General features: G+C 42.7%; 1 protein-coding gene across 1 annotated transcript in view; it reads right to left on the reverse strand.

The window, feature by feature from the left end:
- Positions 1-25,614, reverse strand: part of LOC147659537 (putative splicing factor, arginine/serine-rich 7) — a gene marked incomplete at its 3' end in the record, with an annotated part of 238,441 nt that overhangs the window by 186,880 nt on the left and 25,947 nt on the right. Inside the window, exons 2-5 of the mRNA XM_086951663.1 lie at positions 14,665-14,798; positions 9,009-9,187; positions 6,018-6,182; positions 5,682-5,860 (exon numbers count right to left, since the gene is read on the reverse strand). Of these exons, the coding sequence (XP_086807789.1) occupies positions 5,682-5,860; positions 6,018-6,182; positions 9,009-9,187; positions 14,665-14,798 (657 nt within the window). The remainder of the gene's footprint in view (positions 1-5,681; positions 5,861-6,017; positions 6,183-9,008; positions 9,188-14,664; positions 14,799-25,614) is intronic.

The raw sequence follows: 25,614 nt of genomic DNA on the forward strand, positions 1-25,614 counted from the left end.
TTATAAGGTTGTTGTAGGAAGCTGGCTCTGTATATACTATACCAAAGTGAGATATAGTATGCAGAGAGTCCAGTGAAACTCCAAAGGTAGGCAGAGGGAAAAATAGATAGCACCTTACTCTCTATTTGTAGTGACAGAGCAGTAAGGCTGTATCAGAGGGAAGTGTTAAGCATTTGTTGTACACGCTCAATCAGCAAATGATGTCAGACACTCAAAGAAAATTTATTTCAGACCAATCTGATTTGTATAAAAATATTCTTTTAGTTATTTTATTTTCTGGAACCAAGCAAGCCTGGCACAGGTAAGTAATAAATACTTTACAGTAGTAAGGCAGTGTGTAAACAGTTTGATTTGCAATTGTATATGTAAATGTATATGTATACTTTGATTTGATTACAGTGGAGCTACTAGTAATGCAATACTTTTGAAATACTGTACATATACTTTGTATTGGCTTCTTAGTAGAATGTCTAGTAGACTACACAAGAGATTACTTTTCTTACACAGTGCAGTATACCAGGCTACTGAACTGGGACATTTCCTGTAAATAGGTAAGTAAAAGTGTTTGTTTTATTTAGTTACAGTTTTAAAGGGTTTCTTAGATTTTCCAACTCCGCACTTAAAAACTTTTCACAGGAAAACCGTCAATGTTATCCTATGGAGGAAAATAGGGTTAACGGTTCTAAGGGAAGTATTTGGTTGTGCGAGTTGGTATTCTGGGCGTAGACTCAGGGGTCCCCAGGGTCAATGATGCACTCTTTTGTTACACCCTCAGCGGCACTAGGCGCGGATGGGTGCTGAGGCCCAATGTTTATCAATGGGGATAGGAGGCCTCTGGTTGGTGGCTGCTTACGAGCAGGCCACTGGGTTGTGGTAGCAAAGCTCCTGGACTTAAGCTCAGGGCACATGGGGGTTCAAGCCAGCAGGATAAAAGGTGCACCCTCAGGGGCACTGGGGTGGGTGGGTGCAGAGTGCTGTTTTGGCGTCGGGCGCCATGAAGCTTTCAATCGGGAGTCTTCGGTTTCCAAACACACTGCAGGCTCGAGGACGAAGGTCTTCTGGGTGCGACCACCACTTGGAGAGGCAAGTTGGGAATCTGGGGGTTGGTTAGGCACAGTCAGTTGGGCCAACCAAAGGCCGTGGGGAGTCTAATGCAGGGGTGCCTTTTAGGGTGGATTTTCTTACCAGCTTCTGGTCGCGGTTGGGGGGGACCTTCCGGTTTGAGGCTGTAGGCATCAGCTTGAGGCAGGTCAGGGCTCACCGAATCTCGGGTCAGGATCGCCGGGGAGACCTCCTCTTGGAGTTGGGCCACTCGAACTCCGGCGTGGGCGTCGGGTGCAAAGTGGTGCAGACTTGCGGATCCTGCCGGAGCTGGAGTTTGTTGGTGAACAAATCCGGTGTTCGCAGGAGACTGAGTCTTTTCTTTTGAAGGCAGGGAAGGTCCTTGGGGTTGAGGCTGCTGACTGCAGGATACACCGGGGTTTCACTTCTGCAGGTCCGAGGTGGGGACAGGCCGGTGGGGCTGAGGCAAAGTCAGTAGGCGCCCTCCTCTTGTTAGCTTTGGCATGGCTGTTCAGGCCTTCTTTTCTTCTTCTGGTTTCTTGTCTATAGTTATAGTTATTGATTTATATAGCGCTGAATCACACATGAGGGTATCTCGGCGCTTAGGCTGTGGAACCCTTCCTAGCTCTTCCTGTGAGGGGCGGAGCCAGGCATCCCAGCGCTGGTGAGGCTGTTGTGGAGATTAAGCAAGCTATTGCCCAGAGTTGCAGCGTGGGGCCCATGATTAGAGAAGGCGCCGAAGCGAGAATTATTGAGTCCACGGACATTGATCCTAGACCCTGCCGCGTCGGGAATTGAACCCTGGTCCCGGGCCTGATCTCTGCTTCAGGGTCTGCCGCCTCTAACCAGTGAGCCACACTTCTCCAGTGGCGGGTACTAAAGAGTGGGCTTTACCTTGCCTCCCGCACCAGTGGGGTGGCAGAGGTGGGCACATTTTCTGGATGGGATAATTTTTCCCGCCTGTCTTCCTGTCAAAAAGGAGAAGAGACAGGAAGGGGGCCTGCTCCTGATAGCAGGAGAGGCTGGAGGTCGCATTACAAAGGCTACAAGGCGTTTGAAGCTCCCCTGCCAAAGATGGCTCTTCCTGGCCTGGGGATGGTGTGAACACCTTCTCCCAGGAAAGGCTGTTTCTGGGCTCGGGGAGCGATGCTTCCCACCCTAGGGTTCCAGAAAGATGCTTGTGGTAGCAGGCTGGTATGTCCCAGTATTGGGACCCACCAGAGGCTGGTCGTTTTTCAGGGGGCATCTCTAAGATGCCCTCTGTGTGCTTTTTCATTAAATCCCACCCTGGCAGCATTGTGGGTTTAATGTGCTGAGAAGCTGGATACCAAACTTCTCAGTTTTCAGTGCAGTAAGTATGGTACCGTGGAGTTTGTAATGACAAACTCCCAGCACCATAGACTCTTAATGGCAGCATTGCACTTACAATGCTTAAGAATTGACTTAGACACTGTAGGGGTACAGGGTTCATGCACCTGTACCCTCACCACTGGTGTAGTACACCCAGCTAGAGTGGCGACTGATCCATGCCAGGGCAGTGAGTTGTAGGCATGGCACACAGGGACGTGGGCCATGTCGACACTTCACTTTGTTCTGCACCAAAACACGCAGTCTGCAACGGCAGTGCGTGGGTGGGTGTAAGGTACAGGACCTTTAAGGGTGGCACACTAAGTGATGCAGCCCTTAGAGGCCTTCCCTGGCCAGTGCCCTTGGTACCCATGGTAACTTTTACAAGGGACTGACATGTGGCCAGAGAGGTGCCAATTCGGGGTACAAGGTACAGTTTTGGGGAAAGAACACAGGCCCCTGGAACCTGATTGGCAGGGACCCAGGGCAACATCAAGTCAAAGTGCATCAGTAGTCTGGCAAAAAGTAGGGGGCTTACTGCCACAAAAACCCAGTATCCTACAACTGTCACTTTGCGGCCCAGTCTCCTGTTCATGATTGCACATGGGGTCTGTCCCGGAGATAGCCTTCTGCCCTCTTGGGGAGACATGCAAACTGCTCCTGCTGTACCTTGTTGCTTGCAAAGGAGAAGCAACTGTGTCTGCTGTGTCTTGCTCCTGGAGTAGTTTATTTGGTGCCCAGCCAAAGCAAATGACTCCAAAGATCACTTGGCTGACCAACCGTTTGCAGCACAGGGCCACAACAGCTGAAGAAGCCTGCTTTGGAGGGGTGGTAGCCCAGATTCCCAAATCACCACCCAGTCGCATTGCATCCAATGGTATCAAGACCAGACGCCCACTAATTACCCACAATGAGATGGAAATCTCCGCTAAATGGTGCCTGCTCATTATTTGGGAGGAAACCAATCTTAACTACATGGAGCAGACAGACCTGGATGACCTTAGGTCCGGCAATAGCCAAATGCAACATTGCACTTCAACGGGGGGTGGCGCCTGCACCACACCTGAAACTGGAAGCAGGACATGGATTGGTGCATCGTGTTTGAGAAAGTGATATACAAGGTCCAGGGTTGTCCTTGGAAGTAGGAAAAAAATCTGGGGCAGATGGAAATACTGCAGAAGGGGCACCTGTACCTCAGTCACTCACTAACTCCAACTAGCACTGATGAGATTACAACTCAAGTACTAGGGTTTGTGATGCAGGAAGTCTTGAGGTAGGGAATTCAAGTTAAGTTTAGCAATATGCAATCTGTAATTTTGCCATATAAGGGTGCAACGCAGTGCTGTGTGTTTGTTTATTGCTTGCTATGATGCTAATAAAAAAGATCTTAATAAAAAAAATTGCTTTTGACTAAGCTGTACCTGGGAGACTATCATCAGAGTGAAGCTACGTCGCACAGAAGGCAAACTACCACCAAAAGAAGGAAGCAGCTGAAAGTGATGTACAGAGCATCTGGACTTCTGCCCAGCTATACTAGACTTCAAGGGACATAGCTTTCTGTGGCCCGGATTGCCTCAACAAGTTTGTCGGCCATGGAGTAGCTCCAATAAGGCACCGTCCACCGCACGTCTTCACCATCCTTGGGCATCTTCAGTATTCAGTATCCCTTGCATCAGGGCCACTCAATAGAAGTCAAGGGCAAGTAGCCACTGATGCTGGGTCTGAACTGAAGACTGCGTTTCTTGGAGAGATAACTGTTACTTAGGATCTTGCTGGTCCCCGACTGGCTTCCTGCTGGAGCTGGTCACCCAAAGTAACTCGAAGTAACCGCACAGATACTTACCAAAGTTCTTCCTAAAAAATTTTTTAAGTGTCAAATTTGTTAAGTTTGCCAATGCTGGTTTGCTGTTAAGTAAAAAGTGCTGATTTATTAATCCTGTCTCTCCAGAACCCTCTGGGATCTTTTTCATTTTGGTGTCAAAAATAATTTAAAAATCTTATCTATTTAGATCAATTGGTGTCAGATTTCTTGAGTGGCTTGTATATTTTCCTTGTTTTGCTGCTGTTCAATTGCTCCATAATTGTTCCTTTGTGTAAGCCTGACTCTCTGAGCTACAGCTACCCAGTGTTCAGATAAAGTTTAACAAACAAAACCTAACAGGTCCTAAAGGCGTTGGTACTGTATTACATGGGGAGGTCACAAAAACATACCATACAACATACCCTATTTCCTCACAGTGGGACATTACACAGTGAGGTCCCACAACCACACCACATAATAATCCACTTTTCTACAGCCACATCCTACAGTTTTGGCCTACAATGTTGTCCTATGTAGTGTGTTCCATCAACCAGGTGTGCAACGTAGTGGGTAGAATTAGAAGTAATTCCTTGGAACGTGTAAATTCTGCCTTAAACAGTTTGCAAACCGATTCTTCAAATCTTTCCTTAATAACCTGTAATGCAACAAACCTGAAATAAAAATGCTATGTATTGTAACAGTTCTTCTGTAAAGCCCTCAGGAATATAAACATATTAAAATAAAACTTGCACCACCTGTTGCACAATGAAAAGCTTAGTACTAAATGCTTCTTGCTCATATTTTTCTGATTAAAGTTTCATCAAATTGAGAATTAAGCAGTGGCATGCATTGAAAAGTTGCTATACTCCGGCATCAACACTTGGATGTTATTTCCTGAGTGAAGAGTGATGCATGGAGGAGGTGCAGTTTTTGTCTTGCTTCATTGATACCCAAAATGTCCTCAAATAGTGGATGGAAAAGGTTCATTTGAATGGGGCTGGAACCTGGCCTCACTTTGCCATTACACTTACGCGTCGGTTTGAAGTCCACTCGAAGGATGGAGGGTGCTGATCTCAAGGTTAGATTATTATTGTTAAGGTCTCTATTGCTCTATGGTAGGCCATATGATAGCAATACTCTTCTTCACTCTAGCCCTTCCACCTAGGTTTATATCTTGTTCTCCAGAGTGACTTTAAAGTGTCATTTTATTTCTACGCTATATTCCCATGTATAAAACTTGCTACCGTTTACGTGAACCGTTACTCTCTATGTGCAATATTGTAGGTTTAGGCTACTTGTTTTGAAGCAATGTGCATTGCTGAGCTGGGTTTAAGATTTCGGAAAGAAATAAGCCAATTAATTTTAAGAATGCATACAACTGCCACAGGATACACATTTTACTGTGAATCAAATGCATAAGTATGCTGCTTACACAATGAATACATCTCTTGTATAATACAAAATCACTTACTTGAGTGGTCTGTCCCCGAACATAACTCCATTAAAGGCAAGAGCTCGAGGAACTGAATTATGGTCTGAGAACTCTACAAAAGCAAATCTGGTTGGCTGAGTCTCATCTCCTGCCATACGAACAAACTTGACATCACCAACCTGCTTAAAAAACTCAAGTAACTGATCTGCAGTTGTAGTCTAGGAAAAAACAGAAGAACAAAGAAACACAAGTCAACCTCAAGAGTGGGAAAGACCACAATATGTAACTGTTTGCCTACTACCGGTTCTAAAAGTCAATTTATCATAAAACTGAAAATACAAACTATGCTTAAAGGAAAATATATTTTAAATTTACCTGGGAATTCAAATTACCAACATAAATTGTCCTCCTAATTTCATCAACTTTAGTAGGGTCTACATTTCCCATAAGTGGAGGCTGTGGAACGTCTCCTGCTGTTGCAATGTTAGGATCCAATGGTGTTGGTAAAGTGGTGGCCAATGTACTAAGAGGAACACTAAGCTGCAAAAATAAATAAACAGTTCTAAATTTCTTTGATATTAACAATGAAAGTTTTTAAACAGCTTTCAAAATGATATATATGTCAAGACTTTCAAATGTTAGAAGCTCTTCAATTACCCCATTTCTACATTTGCGAATACCTATAAAGAAATACAACCACTGATTACAGAACTCTTTTCGAACCAAGAAAATTGGATGAGAGGGTAAATAACACCTCAAAATTAGAAAAATATTATATTTCCAATAAAATGGCTGTACAATGCAAAATGGAAATAGTTTTGCCACTGTAAGGCATGATATGCTTTGCTTAAAAAGAAAATGTTTACTTGGGTGTAATCATCATTTTAAGTCCTATCCTGTCACAGATTAAAATGTTCTGCACTCGCCTGCCAACTATGGATGGTTCAAGGATATTGCAACTTACTTTTCTCAAATGCTTTGTTAGGTTTCGCCTACAGAGCTTGCGCTGTCTCTTCGAGACATGCTGTATTCAGGTATGGACTTTAAGCTCGGGCCATTTTCCTCCCATCTTTTCAAGTGGCTCCTATTGCTGTCTTTTGTAAATGGTGGCTTTTGATTTGTGAATAGGCTTAGTAGTCCTTCCTTAGTACCTCCATCGCCTGTTACCTCCCAAGAGGCCAGTCCTTCTTACTAGAGTCCTTACCCACTAACCTTCATTAAGGTTGGTGTGCACTATTTAGTTAATTAATGGCTTGTTGAAGCAGGCACAACATGCTGTCTGGCTTTTGTAAACCGCTCTGCTATTCTGCTTCTGGTATCCGTGATGGTGCAGAGGAGAAAATGTAAAGTGTGCTTTACTATTAAATTAACAGAGTATTGTTTTTATTTTACTATATATTTCATGAGCATTTGCAGCATGCCGCGCTTTAGCTCCACGCGTTTAAAGATAGAGGCAGTATGCTGTGAGTGCTTCAAAAGTAAATAAATAGAAAATAAAAAGTTGTGTGGCCGCCGTGATTGTTATCCATTTATTTATGTAGCAATTGCATGACGAGTTCTTTATTTTTAAACATTTCACACTACAGTGCAACGTTCCCCTACTACCACAAAAGTAAATAATTAGAAAAACACAGGCTGTTGCAGCACGCCTTTTTTGTTCAATTTATTTACTTTTGAAACAATGGCGGCACACCGCGCTGTAGCTTGAAACATCTTAAGCTAAAACGTGGCGTGCTGCAATTACTTCAACAGTAAATACACCGAACAAAAAAAGCATCAGTCACTGCATTTCTTTCTATTTACTTTTGTAGAAGTCGCAGCACGCCGCGCTTTAGCTTTAAACATTTAAAGTTAAACCACAGCATGCCATCATTGCTACAAAACTAAATAAAAAATTTTTTAAATGCAGCAGACGAAATCGGGTTAGTTTTGGGCACAACACCTTCAGCATTAAAATAGCGGTCGTGCTTTTGTTTTGTTCTACGCAGCTTATCAAAAACAAATTTTACTACACTCTAGCGTGGAGTAAAAGTTTTTTTGGCAAGCTGTGTAAAACAAAAGCACAGCTGCCATTTTAAAGCTAAAGGCACTGCTCATTTTTCCCCAATTTGTTGCATTTGGCGGTGAGCAGGGTGTGATGAGCAGAGGGACCAACTCAATCACTCTCGACCATTAACTGGACACGCCGGACATGCTCGATTCTGGCATCTTGTCTTCTGAAATGCTGTTTTTTGTATAGCACAACTTTAACGTCTGTGCTGCCATTTTGTGCCGTTTAGTGCATTATGCATGTAAAACTAGATGCGGTCTTCAACTTGATTTCATACTACAGATGTGCCAAGAGGCAATGTTCATGCTGGCTCCATCCTGTACAATAGAAGAAGTAGGATTGCTAGCCAAAGCAACATGATATTCCACAGGCACTTCTACCACAGGCGTAACTATCATGTGTGCAGCAGGTTCAGTGGTACCGGGGCAAAGGGTTATAAAGTTTCCACTGCAATTTTTGCGTGTTTTACTACCCAAACAGGAGAGGATTGTCCCATTTTTTCCTGCGGTCAATGAATTTTGCAAACAAATGAAGTGCTATATATTAATATTTTTTTAAACCATATCACTAGACATATTACCAATTATAACTATGCAGTAGATCGGTATAGGTAACCTTTTGATTTGTTAATTATTTGTAGCAGGGTAGGTCAATGGTGCTCTATGTCTATGACATCACCATGTCGTTTGCGCAGTATATTCATGCCAGCAAAGGACATGCGCGAACTAATAAACCAATATACAGAAAAACTTGTGTGCCCACGCGGATTCAGTGTACAAATCTCAGAATTGTACGCCTAGGCAAATGAAGTGTGCAATCAGGATTTTGCCCAGACGTTTTTAGATGAGGAACAAGCATTTGGCAATGCAATAGGTCACGCATTTGCGAGAGTTTGAGCTACTGGCATTGTAAATGACAATGCCTTTTAATTATGTACTTTGAAAACGTAAAAGCAGTGAGCAAACAAGTTACTTTGTACTTATAGTCCTTGCTAACTAGAAGCAAGGCTGGCAGTAAAAGAGGTGCAGTTACTGCCAGACATGCTTCTCATAAGCAACGCCCATCAGTATGAAGTGAGTGTTTACGCACCGCTTGCCATTACATTAATATAATGGCTATGGGGGTTTAGGGCAGTATGCAGCAAATATTTAATGAGAGGCTTGTGGCTTTTAACGTACAAGTATGGGAAAGGCGGATTTCTCTTTTGCACATCATCCTAATTTTTTCCTAATATTTTCAAGCACATAACCGAAGTGCATCATAAGAAATTGAAAACCAGATTAACTGCAAAGCTAGAAGCAATAATCCATACTCACCACTGGAGGAAGAGGAAGAGGAAGAGGAGCAGGCACAGGTGTAACAGTTAGCACTGGATTTAAAACTGGTGTGGGAGCAGTGGTTGGTATTGGAAGCAAACCTGGACCTGGAATTAGACTTGCCAAAGTAGGGGTTGGTGCCAATAAGGAAAGCGCTTTGGATTCCTCTGGAATTTTACCTGCAGAGGCAAGTTGCAAGTGTCAAAAACCACAATGATTTATTCAAGCATTACAATTACCCTATACAAAACAAATAAAACAAAAATCACTACCAGATCCTTTAAAAAAAAAAAAAAGAACAATTAGGGTTTAAATCTTGAGTTTACCCTGCTCTACGAGGAGAAAACAAAAGTGAGAAAAATGTCAAAGACTAGCAATCTCTTTAAATGAATCAATCTATTTTTAATCTGAATAAGGTAGACAAGTATTTAACACTTTGAGCTATGGGTCACCTGTACTGGAAACTTAATGTTCATGAACCAAACGATATCAAGCATGGACGCTTTCCCAGGGCGGTGTTTTCGCGGTGATCGAAAGTTGTGTTACACATGACAACCGTTCGTGTTGGCTGCATCACTAATAGCACACAGAACATCAGATACAGAAAAGAAGAAATTTTTTAAAGTTTAATCCCCAGAAATGTCAAATAACCAATTAGATAAAAAAAATAAACAAAAAAAACAAACTATCTACTCAAAAGGGATCTATCCAACAGCAAGGTTTTTGGTCAAAGCTCATTTCTGGTAGTTAACTCATCTACACGGCATGCAAGCAACGATTGACCCTTTCATGCCAACAATTTCAATGCAAATCTGATTTTTATAGTGCAAGTTGCAAACCAAATTCTCTCTGGTTTTTAGAAACGCTGGTGTCAGTTATTTTGGGAGCACTTGTCATAAATTGACATGACACACAGGATGAATGGAAGCAACGCCACATATTTCCTACTGCAATATATCCTTGAACTGAGCTAGCTGTGCTTCCAAGTGTAATCTGTTCTAGCCAGAGAATTCCAGGAGCCACTAATTAAAGATCAGTTGATTTGGGTAATGGTTCCATGAGTAAACTAAGAGGTCTACCATATCGTTGATCATAAACTAGGAGTGTGAGTGAAGAAGTACTTGGTGAGTCACCATTTTTGTGCCACAAACAATATGCAAAACTAACTAGGACTCGGGAATAGGAGTCAAATTGCTTTACTAGAAATGTCAAGAAAGCTCCAGGTATTTTCTACACTGTATGCACATTTGTCGTGCTATATAAAACTCTAAACAAAACCGTGTACAGATCTTTAGAGAGAGGACTGTTAAATAAGCAGGATCACAATGTTCCAGCTCTCAAAATAACTTCCAATGAGGGGGGAAAACAGGGGAAGGGTATTTTGGGGAGGGAGGGAGTGACGGGAGGATTATTACCTCAAATAGACAAACTGAAGTCTTAAAATCTGAGATATTACACCTCATAGCCTGCCTCCTTCAGAATTACGAAATCTTTCTCCGAGAATATCTACAATTTTGATATTCATGCTATCGCAAGGGTGATAAGGTTGCTACGTTACAGATTCTTATAAACAGTACCAGACTGTCGAACATTCTTCATCATAATAATACCCTGTAGGCAATTTCCAATTTTAGTTTGATAAGCTTAATTTGCAGTCAAAATGTTAAAGCACAATAAAGTACTTTAATAGCTGTCAACCGCGCCTTTAGAAACTATTAATATGAATAAATATAATATATCTGTTAGCATGCATTGTACATCATGTTCAACTAATTTAAAACTCAGAGACTCCATGGTTACTTTCTACAGTAGGTGTAGGAAGAGTAAGTGAATGGAGCTTAGTGTCTTAACAACAAAAAGTGTTTCGCAAAAACAAAAAACAAAAAAGAGGTTTAAGAAATTTCCTTTCGGAATCTCTTCGATGTGCTTTTTAAATGCACAAAAGAAAGGGGCACTCAAACCTATCCTTAGAATAGAGTAATTTAACCACTAGCTTAGTATTTTAATCCCGAAGTTCCTTAATCTCATTCTTGGTCTGTTTAACATTTGCATGCACTGAGATCTACAGTAAGCAAAATGGCTTGCGAAAACATATTTCAATTATCTGGAAACCCTCAGGAAAAAACATTGAAGAGCAAATTTGAGGCAGAATTCTAAACATGCAAGCTGGACCACATGAAATCAGGAGTGGGAGAGAGTAAATAACTATCCCTTCCACACCTTGCTAGGAGTTTGTTTCAATACTAACTACACCCCAAACTAACATGTAATTGACAAAAGTTTAAATAGTAATCAGACAAAATCCACCACCTTCCACAGAAAAATATGATCTTACAACGTAGACAATAATGTTTTACAGAACTGAGAATGCAGTTCAAAATAAAGTGAAAGAGCAAAAAAATAAACGGGACAAAAGAAAAAAAAAGGAAAGGAAGAATAAAAAAACAGAGAGAGGGCGTCCATCTTCAGCAGCCAGACTCCGACCTCATTTCCCCATGAAGGATTCCCTTGACGTCTGGTTTAGTGGCTTGGCAAACAATGCCTTACACAGGCAAGTCAAACAGGTCTGCCTTGGCCAGTCTAGTCATCTAATAATGCACACATATCACAGAAAAAACATACAAAACCAAATTAATAGTTAAAATCCATCTACCAGTATTTGTGGACATTAAAATAAAGTTAGAAACTAAGGTTTAGAATCCAAGTTAGTTAGGTTTAGGGGTTTCTTCAATGTACACAATCAAGGACTTGTTTTAGAAGAAAAGCCTAAACTTTAGCACAGAGGATTCTTTAGATGCCCTAAGTTTCATTCAACTGCCAAATATTATACATCAAATAATAGTATATCCTAAGCACAATACTAAACTTTGCACATTTGGAAAAGAGTTCATACCATCTCGTAACTGTGTAACATGTTGAACAAAAATTGCTTCAAACTCAGCATTTCAAGAGGACTAACAGGCCCTTTCAAACCATTTGTACTGAAAATCTAACTTAGTGAGCCCTAGGGTACTTGGACAAAGTTAACATTTTAGTTTTCAGCAGACAATCTTGTAAAGCTAATATTATTGGGCTTTTCCCATTAATGATGGGTACCATCAACTAACTGCAATTTAGATGTCAAACCATTGTGGCGTGTTCTTTTTCAAATGTTATTGGGGCCCATTGAAGCATAGGGAAGGAACTGCAGCACTTTTCAGGATCCATGGCTTTGGCACCCTAATCAAGCTTCCACCTCCAACCAACCAGCTGAGTTTTTGAATCGACTACCAAAGTAGTCACATCAGCAGCACCAGGGCTGGCAAAAAAGGTGTGAAAAGGAAGAGGAATAGTCAATGCAGCAAGCTTGTGTCATAACAATGATGTTTAATTTGAGGTTACATTATGTGCTGACATTGGGTCATGCTCTATTGCAATACTTTTATAACTGATGGGCACAATCATAACTTTTTCTAGGCGCAATCAGTGCTTCAAAAGCATGTTTAAGAGTCAAGACAAGTTCTGTTGCAATTTCAGATTTATACTTGTGCGTGCCACTTTACTGTATGATGCAACATAAGGACTGGTGACCTATTTAAAGATGATGAGATTCGCATCAACTGAATTTCAGCATGAAGGCCTGATGTGCCATTTACTTTTGCCATTGTTCAAACCCTAAACAGCCCCTTGCCAACAATTCTGTCAAGTGAAATCATTGGGAGATTTAAGTATCCTGCATCCCACCGAAATAGGTGTATAATAACACTTGCAGAAAGCGTGCCCATATTACTGTTAACTGTCGACCCAGACAAACCCTGGAGGAGCCACTTGCCCAGAAGAAACTACAGGTTATGGAGCAAAAAGTAAAACTTCTTATCTGTTAAAGCAGCTTAGTTTTCTACAGTAGTTGTCACTACCATTAGTTAACAGAAGGTATTTTTCAGAGCAAAAGATGTTTATTGATAAGTATCACTACATGTACCACAGCACAAGTGTTGCAACACATCTGTCAACAAGAATTTACATTTAGGTGACAGTAGATCCTGCAGTCACCTTCTGTGATATGAAGAACATTAATCAGAATAGAAAGTTATACAAGTGCGTGAATGTGGGGTGCGTTTGGAGGACGATAGGAAGAGAGTTGTCTTGGTGGAAAATACTTGCTTGTTATTTGTATGAAATCCTAAAGGCAATGAGTACTACTACTATTTTTGTTCTAAAGAAATTTCGAAGGAGATGAAAAGTGTTCAAGTAAAATGCTTGATGATGACCCTCTACAGAAAGCAATTAAGGGAAGTGAAAAAATGTAGCATGGATGCACTGCCTTGTGTATAATAGACCGGAGAACAGTGTAAGATTGGGTTGGCAACTACAACTCAAATGGAAAAGGGTAAGATAAATACATTATTTTACCGTTATATATATCAGAATATATGTTAGCATGCTTAACTTCGTGGTTGATCAATCAACTTTTTGAAACAAAGATGCGCTCATTTATTAAAATGAAGTTATAAGAGGGGCCTTATTAGAGACTCCTGAAAACCGCAGCACCCACCCTTCAATAAGGGAAACATGAAACAGACTTAAGATCATATGTGGGCGCACAAAAGGAACGTTAGACTTCTTTCAAAATCAAAACTGGGTGACACTGCTATTAGATTTAGGAAAAGGATAACAAGTCATAAAAAACATACACTGGTTTTAGGACAAAATCTATTGCTGTTATTTTTGTTGGAACACAGGTTTTATGCGTGATGCATTCGGGGCTCAACAACTCCCTGCATGCTGTGCTTCTAGAGCACATACAGATGTAACAAGCAGGAGGGAAGCAAAATAAATTTGCAGTGCATAGCCCGTCAAGAACTAAAAAAGCATTGCGAGTAATATTATGGTAAGTTTCAACAGACTACAGTATCAGAATGACTGAATTTTAGCATATTCTGGTGAACATACAGATGCAATGAGTCCAGCGTAAAGCTGATCCAGCTCTTGTTGGAGTAATACTGTGAGCAAGAACCTTTAGAATCAGATGTGATCTCGGCACTTTGATACAGAATAGCGAGCACACAGAGCACTCGACATAATGTCCTGCAAGCAGGGGCCTTTTTATGCTCTTTTCCCTGTGAAATATGTTTTGCGAACAACAACATATTCTTATATTAGCGTTGACAATATAAAAGCTTTAAAATCAAGGCATTTGTTGACTGCCAAATTGGCAATTATGTTAATTAAATATATGCCAATTCTGGCAATGAGAGCTAGCTGGGGTTTCAATTTAAAAACTTGAACGTGACTGCTTTAAGTTACTAGAGGTTTACTCAACTACTCTTTAGCCTACATTTTTCACTACACTCTACAGGTATTTAATTACGTTTTGTGACAAAGAAAAGAAAAAAGTCAATGATAGGCCCATTTATGAACAGTAAGTTAATATTATTCAACGTAATGTTGCTATGAAGAAAAAGCAATACCCATTTAAGCTCAAAACGATCAAGGTTTTAAGAATGTACTATGAGCAATAAGTATATTTTGCTTAAATCTGCTGAGGTATCTTTCACTTAATGTTTGCCAGTATGTAAAAAAAATTCTGAACTATTTGTTTAAGTCAACAGAACTGAAAGAGTCAATTACATACAGGACAGAGACTAACAGTTAACAAAATATGCGGAATACCAACCTTCTACACATGGCACAACTATCAGAGCTCTGTCAATAAAAACCGTGTTAGTTAGATGCTGGGCCACACCAACACTTGAAGGCTCACGATACCTTATATAACATACTTTGGAGGAAAAAGCAAGAGGAGTGTTGCTGCAAGATAAAAAGAAAACCTGTCAGTATTTCAGCACAGTTTGACTTATTTGTCCCTATAAAACATTTAACCATATAAATTACAGTCTAGATAACAGATGACGTAACGTCAAGCTCTAGAAAGAGCAATCATAACATATTTAAAATACGAAATGTCAAACATTGTGGTAATTTCTAGGCCTCTCGAATGTTCGTCTCCCCAAAACGCCATTAACATCCATGTTTGTTGAAACTGGCAAGCAATGGCAAAGCATACCTTGTTTAGCAGTTTTAGAGCTTTCAAAAATTAAACCATGACATACAGCAACTAAGCAGTATGCTGTAATTAGTTAAAAAAAAAAAAAGCATGAAGGGAAAACGGAATATTTGCCAATCTTTCAACATAGATTTATTTTTTCCACAATTCAATGTTTTGCTATTATACATTCTCTGTACTAGATGAACAAATTAGTCAATTTCTCAAAAGATCTTGTTCACTTGGACACAAAACAATTACTGCCAATTTGGATTATCATCTTGAACCTGAATGAAAAGCTTTCCTCAAGTAAAGATTACAAAGTTTCCTTCCACTTTATATGCACAAATATTGGTGAACCCCCTCATTGAAGCAGGTTTTCCTGTGACCTTCAATGCTGCCTGGCTAACAAAAACATTAGTCAGCACTACTGAGCGACCTGATTGAACATTTGCCATTGAGACTATCCTTGTAAATGGAGGTGCACTTCAAGAATTGCGCCGATTTATCACACATGAACGTGGCAGGAATGTAGCTCATTCAATTGTATGTACATGATACACAGAAATGCTATTGTTGTGTTCTGTACGCAAATATTGGCTGCTATAGAGGCTTCCAGTACAGCTCTACAGGCAAAGATGGAGGCCGTCTCACTGGAAGTTAGACTCCTGAGAGTGGACCTGCGCACAGTGGCTGAGCGGCCTCTAGCCACAGAGCAGTATTTGTCCAAACTGCAGGGAGAGGTTTACCCTTGAAGACAGCTCGGACTTATCTTTCTGCCAAAACAACGGACCTGGATCACAGAGCTGAGGATGCAGAATGTCGCTTCAGGCCCTGTAACCTTTGCTTTGTTGGATTTCCGGAGGGGGCAGAAGGCCAAGTGCCTGAACCCGTCCTTGAACGCTGAATTAAAGGCAATTGCGGCACTGCTGCCTTGTCTTCCTTGTTTGAAATTGAAAGAGCTCACTGTGACCTTGCCCAGACACCACCAGTGGAGGCCTGCCAAGAGCCGTCATTGCGGAAATCCTCAACTACAAGGACTCAAGTCCCTGGGCTGTCCAGCAGGCCGGGGATCCTACATTCAAGAACTAAGTGATCCGTATATTTCCAGACTACACACAGCTGGTACAACAAATTAGGATGTCCATCAGAGGGGTGAAACAAAAACTGAAGGCAATGGGTCTCTTTTACATACTTGCCGACCCAGCCAAGTTGAAGGTGCGCCACAATGATCATAGCATGTCTTCACTACTTTGGAGGCTGCCTGGGACTGGCTGGAAGTGCCCAGGGGGGGGTCGGAGCAAGGTCCCGGCCTCTCGCACGCAGGAGAATGGGATTGGGATACCTGCAATATAGAACCAGAGAGAGACGCAAAAGACTGGAGGGGTTGGCCTCCTGGTCTTCCCCGCATGTGGTGGTCAGTTGTGATGGTACTCTAGACCTTGAATGTCAAAGACTGGAACACGAGAAGGAACATGTACTTGTGGAGGTGGTAACTGCCTCCAACTCAGAAGATAGTGGACCCAATAGAGGAGACTCCGGCAACAGGATAGTCCTGATGCATAACTGCTATATGCGGACACTTTGGAGATGACTGCTGTGATGGCCCTGCTGCTGCAGGCCTGGTTCGGAGGGTCAGGAAATATGGCCCAGGACATGCAGCCTACGCTATGGACTTTTTCATTGTAAAAGTAATACTTTGTCGGTAGTGTGCGAGAGATGGGCGTCAGACACTCAAGCACGGCCACCCCTTTACTGTGGGCTTGATAGTTGGGGAGTGTATTTTACGAGTGTCAGGTAAAGGACACCTATCTCCTGAGGCGGAAGCCGGGAGAAACGCTCGATAATTAAAAAAAAAAAACTTGTATTTGAATTTGTGTTTTTACTTGCCTAATTCCTTCTCCCTGGGCACTTCTCCTTTCTAATAACGTGCTGGGCATCCCCGCGCAGCGGATGTAAGCGTTGTCGCGGGTTACAAACTTCTTTGCCGCCATTACCCCAGAGCCCACAGGCCACGCCCACTGCCGTGAGGCCACGGCCCCCCCCCCTCAAACAATGTGCATTTCCCGGACGCGCAGCGAGCGCGCCAAAGGCAAGCCCGTCTGCGCCGGGACGGGTCTAGGGACTAGGCAGAATGGCAAAAATCTTAGCTATTCCTCCATGGAACTTCGCTCTTTACAACACTCTCGCCTTCCTAGCCTGGATCCAGCCACACGATCCTGCCTAACGGTCAATAACATCTGCCTCCTCCAGCCAGGCCATGCCTCTCCTGACAAAACAGCCCTAGGCTCTCACTATACCAGGAAAACCTTGATATCCAAAGACCTCACGCTCCGCTGTCTATATTTGAACACGCGGTCTATGGTAAAACACCAGCTGGACATTTTTCTACTTCTCAACTCAGACTGACCGGATATGTTATTTATTACCGAAACTTGTCTCACCCAAGACACCCTACCGGATGTCCTTGCCGCTCTCCCGGCTGATTATTACATACTGTCAGTGAATAGAGAATCGGGAAAGCAAAGGGGTGGCGTTGCTGCCATTATCCACAAAGACTATAAGTTTATTGCATTACCTTCTCTAGTCCTACCGGATACAGAAAACCTTATAAATAAAACAGACACAGACAAGGGAACTATGGTGCTGGCATTTATCCATCACCCCCCCCCCCCCTCCCCCCCCCCCAAGGTCATGCCCACCTTCCCGGTCTCTCTGAGCGAGCCAATGGCTGGCTTAGTTGTCAACTATGACAAGGTAATGTTGATCAGGGATTTAAACTACTGGTTCAATGACCCAGCGGCAGGGCCTCAGGCCATCGAACTCTCTGAGCTCCTCCTCCATTTGGATTTCTCTCAATCAGTCCTGACTCCCACCCACGAAAAAGGACACATCCTGGACCAAATTTGGTCCCACAATGTTCCTCCGTCTATCCCGACGGCAACCCCCTGCATCTGATCCGATCACTATTTAATCCAGTTTTCCTGTACTCTACACGGTCATTCGAAACCCTCTATCCCAGTGGGAGGGGGTAGCAAGGAAATGGAGATCGCTAAACAACCAAGATTTCTTGACTTCCCTGTCAAACTCAATCCCAACGCCTACTCATGATATTAATCTCATGGAAAAAAATCTCTCCGACTGGCTCCTGGCAGCCTGTAATGAGCATGTACCGCTCTCCAAATTCTCCCTTGCCCGTCGTATGGATGCCCATAGATGGTTCACGGTAGATCTAAAGAAAAAATTGGAACCGCGTCAATATGAGAGAAAATGAAGGCATGGCTACTCTGATGTGGACAGAGTGTCATATACAACTGCCCGTAGGAACTATAAGAACTTTATTTTAACCACTAAGGCAGCATTTTTCTCTGAGAAATCTTGAATGCGCACAATAAATCAAGAGAAATTTTTAGGGTGGTGAACGATCTCTGTAACGATGTAAGAACTCCCCCCCCCCCTCGCCCCCTCCCCCCCAAGTTCCAACGCAAGAGCTCTGTAATCTGCTCAATAATTTCTTTATGGATAAGATAGCCACCATAAAAGAAAGTATTCTGGAAAGGCCTAGTACGGTAGCTATGAGAACATCTGTAGGAACCCTGAACTCGAGGTTATTCCACCGATTGATCAGCCTAGGTTAGTGGAACTGATGAATCGTGTGAAGCCCGGTTCACCTAATGATTGCTGCCCCCCCTTACATCCTAAAGGACGTTTTCTCAGCACTTCCGCTAGGCATACTCTCCCTCTTGAATGAGTCTCTAGTACAGGGAAGGGTCCTCACTACTTTTAAAAATGCAACGTTGGTCCCATTAATTAAAAAACCGGGGGCCGAACCGGCTAATCTTTCTAATTACCGGCCCATATCCCTTCTTCCATTTGGAGCAAAGATCTTGGAAGCCCATGTGGCAAGTTGCATCTCCAATTTCATTGAAACATAGGATTATTTGGAGCCCAACCAAGCCGGCTTCCGCCAGGCGCACTCTACCGAAGCCGTGATTCTCGCAGTTCTGGACACTATGAGATCCAACGCCGACAGGGGTATACATCAGGACTTGGTGCTCCTGGACTTGTCGGCAGCGTTCGACACGGTGGATCATACCATCTTATTATACCGTGTCGAACAGGCTGGTCTGCTCGGCTCGGCTCTCAGTTGGGTGAAATCATTCCTGAGCAATCGGACCCAGGCAGTCAAACTTGGGAACTTCACAGCGCCCAAATTGTTTACTACCTGTGGTGTCCCGCAAGGTTCGTCATTGTCTCCCCTCCTGTTCAATTTATATCTCAAACCCCTTTTACATTCTTTAAAGAACAGGAGGGTAACGATCTACAACTATGCTGACGACCTGCAGCTAATTTTCCCACTGGACTCTACTGACTGTCTCGGAATTCCAGGCGACCATGCTGCACATTCAACGGTGGATGGAGTGGAACCATCTAAAACTCAATCCAAGGAAGACTGAGTTAGTACTCCCGGGCAAAAGTTCGATCAGCTGGGGCCCCCACTACTGGCAGTCAACAATGGGATCTCCTCCCTCCCCCTCTCTCTCGGTGAAAAGCCTCGGGATCACCATCAACTCTGATCTCTCTCGTAAAGGCCAGGTGGGAGCTGCGATTTCCTCCAGCTTCCATCAACTGCGCAAAATCTGAAAAATCGCTCATTTACTTACCCACTCTGCGCTCATTCAAATGGTACTCGCTCTGGTCTTGTCCTGATTAGACTTTTCTAATTCTATTTACTTAGGTCTCCCCTTGCTCTTGTCTAAACGCTTACAAATTGTGCACAATCAAGCTGCCAGATTGATCTTCAAACACCGCGGTGGGAGATCGGCGAAACCATTGCTGGCTGCTCTCCACTGGTTACCCATAGCCCAACGGGTAATATTTAAAGTAGGATGTCTGGCTTTTAAGGCTCTTCACGGGAAAAGCCCCATGTTCATCAATAACCTAATTGTCAAGCATGAGCCGACCCGCAATTTTCGTTCTGCCAGTCTGTCCCTTCTTACCCAACCCTCCTTCAAACGGAAGCGCCAGGGCGGGTGTCGATTTGCTTTTCTTGCCCCAAAGGTGTGGAACTCTTTCCCTCTGTCGCTCAGGAAATGTACTAATCTTATGGAATTTCGGGGAGCCCTGAAGACCTGGCTATTCAAGCAAGCTTCTGGATAGGTTAACTGCTTTTCAATCTTTCCTAACTGCTAGCGCCATGAAACCCCTGGGTGCCCGTGCGCTTAAAAAGTTTAGAATAACATAACATAACAAAGGACGCTGAGCTCAGAGCTGTGCAGTGGTGGTTCTTGTCTTTAAGTGAGAGCGAGTATTGGGTGTATGTGTTTAGCAACCGGACGTGGAGGTGTGTTATTTGGGAGCCGCTGTGGCTGGCGCCGTGCACACCCCCTTCATTTCTTATAACTTGGCAGATTGTGTGGGGAGTTGAGTGTGTTAATTGGGTGTTTGGTGGTTTATTTGATGGACTTGCCTCACTTTTTTCCTTTCTTCTCTATTTTTCTTTTTACTTTTCTTTGTTCTCCTTTTGTGACTGTAGTTTGCTGTGTGTTGAATTGTTAAAGGGGTGTGTCTCAGAGGGGGGTTGCAATGATTGGGGAGGCACAAGTTGTTGTTTTTCTCAGTTTACCCGGTGGGTAGGAGGTTTTATTCTTGTTCACTTGAGGTTTTCAGCGGCAACAGTGTGATTGCTGGGATGCTGGGATGTGGGGAGGCTGCATGACAGCTGGACTTTAAATTTGTATCATGGAATGTTCGTGGGCTCAACTCCTATGCGTTGCATGAGATGTATTTAATGGAGCGTGAGGTGCACAAGGTACACAAGAAATGGAGATGACAACTGTAGTCCACCACTATGCTATGCCTGAGTGGTGACCTGGGTGGATACGCAGGTTGCCTTCCCAGTTGCGGCTTCAAGGCAGACATCGAGGAGAGATACCTTCTTGTGCATGGCCTACTGGATGAAAGAGAGGGGGGGGGGGCGGGGGTGGGGGGGGGGGGGGGGAGTATGCTTGCTGAATGTTTTTGCCCCAAATGTAGATGATGGTTACTTTTAACCTGGGACTAGAAAAGGAACTGATTCTATATGTTGGTGTTCCTCGGTTGTGGGCAGGGGACTTCAGCTGGGTGCTTGATGTGCAATTAGACCGACACCTGCGTACTAAGCTGCACATGACGGACGCCCTACGTGTGGTGGTAGGGCACTTACACTACATGGATGCTTGCCGTGTAAACACCCTGACGTGCGGGAATTCACATGCTATGTCCCTTTGCAGGAGACTTCTAGTCAGCTCAACAGGCTTTTGGTGTCTGGTCATACGGCGGCTGCCATACTGCAGATCCAAATCCTGGGTAGATTACTTTCTGACCATGTGCCATTGTTGCTGGACTGAGGTGTGGGCGGCGCCAGGCCACGGGTCCAACTTTGGCAGCTCCACCCCAAGACACTGGATCACACTGTTCTCAGAGAAACGCGGTGACTAGATGGTACTTTGATTCCAATTCCCTGTCCACCTCTTGGAGAGGGCTGGATTAGGACACCCTGAAGCTGGTGAGGCGTGAGGAATGCTTTTTCAGAGTTGGTGATGCTAGATAGCACCTTTAGCTGGAGCTGGTTGAGGGAGTCCTGACGGATCATGAGCGCACGGTGCCAGTGGAAAGTGACCATCAGACTTCCTTGCTGGCAGCACAGTGGCAGATTGGAAATATCTGGGAAAGGTGGGACTGTCTGACCAGGTGCAAGGACCGGTAGCTGTTGCATCAGGAAGGTGATAAGTCAAGGAGATTGCAGGAGTGGCTGCTAAAGAGGGAAAGCCCGCCCCGCTCATACTCTCACTGAGACAGCCGGTGAGTACACAGGCCAGCATTAACTCACTTTTAAAGACCACCTGATCACAATACAATCTAGAATGGTTCAAACACAGTTTACTGATGGGGAATGCTGCACGGTTGGGGGCTTGTAGCTCAATGGTACCTTCCTCACAATGGATGAGGCGCTGGAAATCTTTCAATTACGACACGGCCAATTCTTACACTATGCTAAGATTATGCACACAGGTCTGGGTCAATTTCGCAGCGGAACCCGAGGTTTTGCGGACGCTGCAGCTCAACTCAAACTAGTTCAGAGGCCTGATCTCCAGCACATACAAAGCCTTGAACGCAGTCCGCAGGATTGATGTGTAGGGAATTTGTGGCACGTGGGTCCTGGGGAGGGAGAGCACACAATGGATATCTGACCCTACTGCTGTTGATGGTCTTTTAATTTCTTTGTGTTTCACATGTTCGCACCTTCGCTGTTTTTTGGGTGCTTAGGAAGCAGAACCTCAAAACAACGCTGAGGCGGCGATGCATATTATACATCCAATATGTGTAGATCTGCGTATAACCAGAAGTGACTGCTGTAGCAGGTCCTCAGCCCCACATTGGTGGATCATTGTTCATTTGTTTGCTTTTGATGACGGGTGTACCGGAATGCACTATTTTTATTTTCTGCGACACTGACGTATGTGCTATGCTGCCTTGTCGTGTATTATGCAACTGTTAAATAATAAGTTGGGGGGGGGAGTGGACTGCTTATAGACAAATAACTAGAAAGGAGGCAAAACATTTACCTTGTGCATCTTCTGAAAGCACACAACTAGAGTAGGTGGAATGATTCAAAGGTCTGGGTATGGATTTTCTCCCCTCCGAGTAACAGGGTATGGAATATATGCAAATCATTGTCTGGCTAGAAACACCTCTGCAGCCTTTTAGTAAAGCATCCCTCCAAACCACATCAACTCTAGAACATTTAGGAATGCTATCAAACATAAAAAGGTGGAAAGTTGTGCCTTTGTCACATTCTGTTTGAAGCACCATCATAGGTAGGTAGCCTTGTGGTTTTCTGGGTAAAAAGGACTTGTCTAGATACCATGAACTACTGGGTCAGTTACTGCTAATGTGAATGTGCAGAGGGAACAATACCAGCCTACATTATCTGGTGGAAATGACTTAAAACAAGATACTAGCTAAGAATGTAGGTTGTGTGAATTGGAAGGTCACAGACAGAAGCATGTGCTCTACAAATTGTGCAGAGGATGAAAATCTGACTGGTCTTACAATAAATGTAAGTAAGGTCCCACTATAAAGTGCTGCCAGGTTTCCCTAGGTGGGTCAAATATAAGTATAAATAAAAAAAGCTGCCTCGACTGGTTTATTATCTTGTGATTGACTACTCTGAAATCAAAATACAGAAGGAATACAAGCTTTCAGGAAACATAAATAATAAAATATTCAGGACAATATGAACTGTCTAACTTCCATGATAGCAGCATCAGATAGATTTTACTTTCCATTGCAGCATAACAAGACTGCGATTTCGGAGAGCTACAACTCAACAAAGCACTTGAATAAAAAATGTTTGTTGTGCCAAAGTAAGAATGAACCACGAGTCGATAGAATGTTTGGGAGCAGGGTCTAGATCTGACCAATTAATGTAATTGTATAGTAAATTTTAAATGAGTACAACCTGTAGTGATCAGAGTTTCTACAAGAAAATGTTTACATTGGATATAGATTTTATATATACATATACACACACACACACACAAACACATTTAAGGAACATCTAGTTAAATAAATGTAGATACGAAGCACGATCAAATTAAGAAACAGGAATATCACCGATTTGATGCAATGCTCAACCAAATGTTACTCCACAAATGAAATATAACACATACAGATATTCTTAAGGCCATACCGGACTAGCAGGTGCAGGGAATGTTAACAATGAAATTAACAATGGAGCGTTACTGCCCACTAAAAAAACAAGCAGAATACCACCTGTGCACTCTTACTTGTTCAGAAACAAAAGTACAAATTATTGTTAAGAACTATATTCTATGCTGCTATACTAGAGTCACTGTGCAGAAGTACAGATCCTGACGGACTGACACTTTGCAATGTGGACACATAGTAAGTAAAGGGGAACATTGTTTTCAGGTCTGTTACATGAAAAGATGACAGTACAAGTTCAGTGGATGGAAACATTCTTCTTTGGCTTAATTTACGTTTCTTGCAGAACTGCAGTAAAACAAAGGAGAAAAAGGAAAAAGTAGTCAAGACCTCACAAAATGAAGAGTCAGTAAATGGTAATCGGACACTTAGGTTTTAAATACTTCTGATGACCAGTGATATTTTTAGGGCAATTATGCATTCAGAAAAAGAACTAATACAATGCACAAATAAATATAATTGTTCAGTAACTGCATTTAACTAATATCCAGTGATGTGCAGGTCTGTGTATGCGAATGAACCACAGGACTATGCCATTACATAAAGGGTAATATAAGAGAATAAACCATGATTTTGTGTCGGTATCTAGAGTTAAACATCCCTTTCTGCTCTATACAGCATGATAGCACTGCAGAATTAAAGATCCAGGGAGATAAAGTGATGCCCGAATATTCATCAAACTCAAACGCCTTCAATGATGAAGTCCTAAAACACCACTAATATCCACGAAGCAAATGTTCTAGGTGAAATAGCCAACTCTCAGTTAAAAGGTGCATCAAAAGCAGGGATGGATGAAAGTCAACTTTTCACTGGGCAAGTTATTTTGGAAACTTAGCATTAGTGAAGCAGGTAAAGATGTTCTGACTTCACTAAAGGGAACTATCCACACCCAGATACCTATACTACTTTCAAATTGCAGATGTCCCATCATTATCTTTGGACACCGTACAATTGAATAGTAGACGTGAATCTGAAGATATGGCAGGGATGATGAAGTGGAGAATTCTAGAGTTCTGAGGCTGTGCCTGGCAAGGGAGAGTGGAGAAATATTGCCCCCACCTAGGGACCTTTGGACGATGTAGAGCACTGTACAAGGGGTGTAATTGCTCTGACCACAACAATTAACCAGCTGCCACTTGCAGCTGGCTAATGATTTGTCACGACTGCAAAGGGCAGGAGACACAGTGCTATATTTTTCGGTCTGACCTGACAGCAGCGAACAAGACCCTTAGGTATCAGAGCGCTTTACATTATATGAGGTAGTTATAGACAAGAATTTGTAGATTTTTTCAATATTAAGAGGTAGGTACATAAAGTAGCATTAGATAGACATTGTACATTAAACGTTATACAGTAAAAATATATACAGGGTGTGATACAGTCTGAAATTTTACATTAATAGTTATACAGAAAATATATACCAGATGGGATATTTTAGCCAGACTCAAATATATATCACTAGTGTCTATTATTTGTGTAGCTTTTTGTTTTCAATCCTTTTTCAAGTGTCCTATTGACCAGGGCCTAGTCTATGGAAGGAACTTATTTATTAGAAAGTGTAGATTTTTTTCAATATTAAGAGGTAGGTATATAAAGTAGCAATAGATAGACATTATACATTAGACGTTATACAGTAAAAATATATACCTGGTATGACACAGTTTGAAATTTTACATTAATAGTTCTACAGAAAATATATACAAGATGTGATATATATTTGAGTCTAACTAAAATATCCCAAGTGTCTATTTGTGTAGCTTTTTGTTTTCAATCCTTTTACAAGTGTCCTATTGACCAGGGCCCAGCCTATGA

The sequence above is a fragment of the Lissotriton vulgaris genome, unplaced genomic scaffold, assembly GCF_964263255.1.
Source record: "Lissotriton vulgaris unplaced genomic scaffold, aLisVul1.2 SCAFFOLD_1493, whole genome shotgun sequence".
Taxonomy (NCBI): Eukaryota; Metazoa; Chordata; class Amphibia; order Caudata; family Salamandridae; genus Lissotriton; species Lissotriton vulgaris.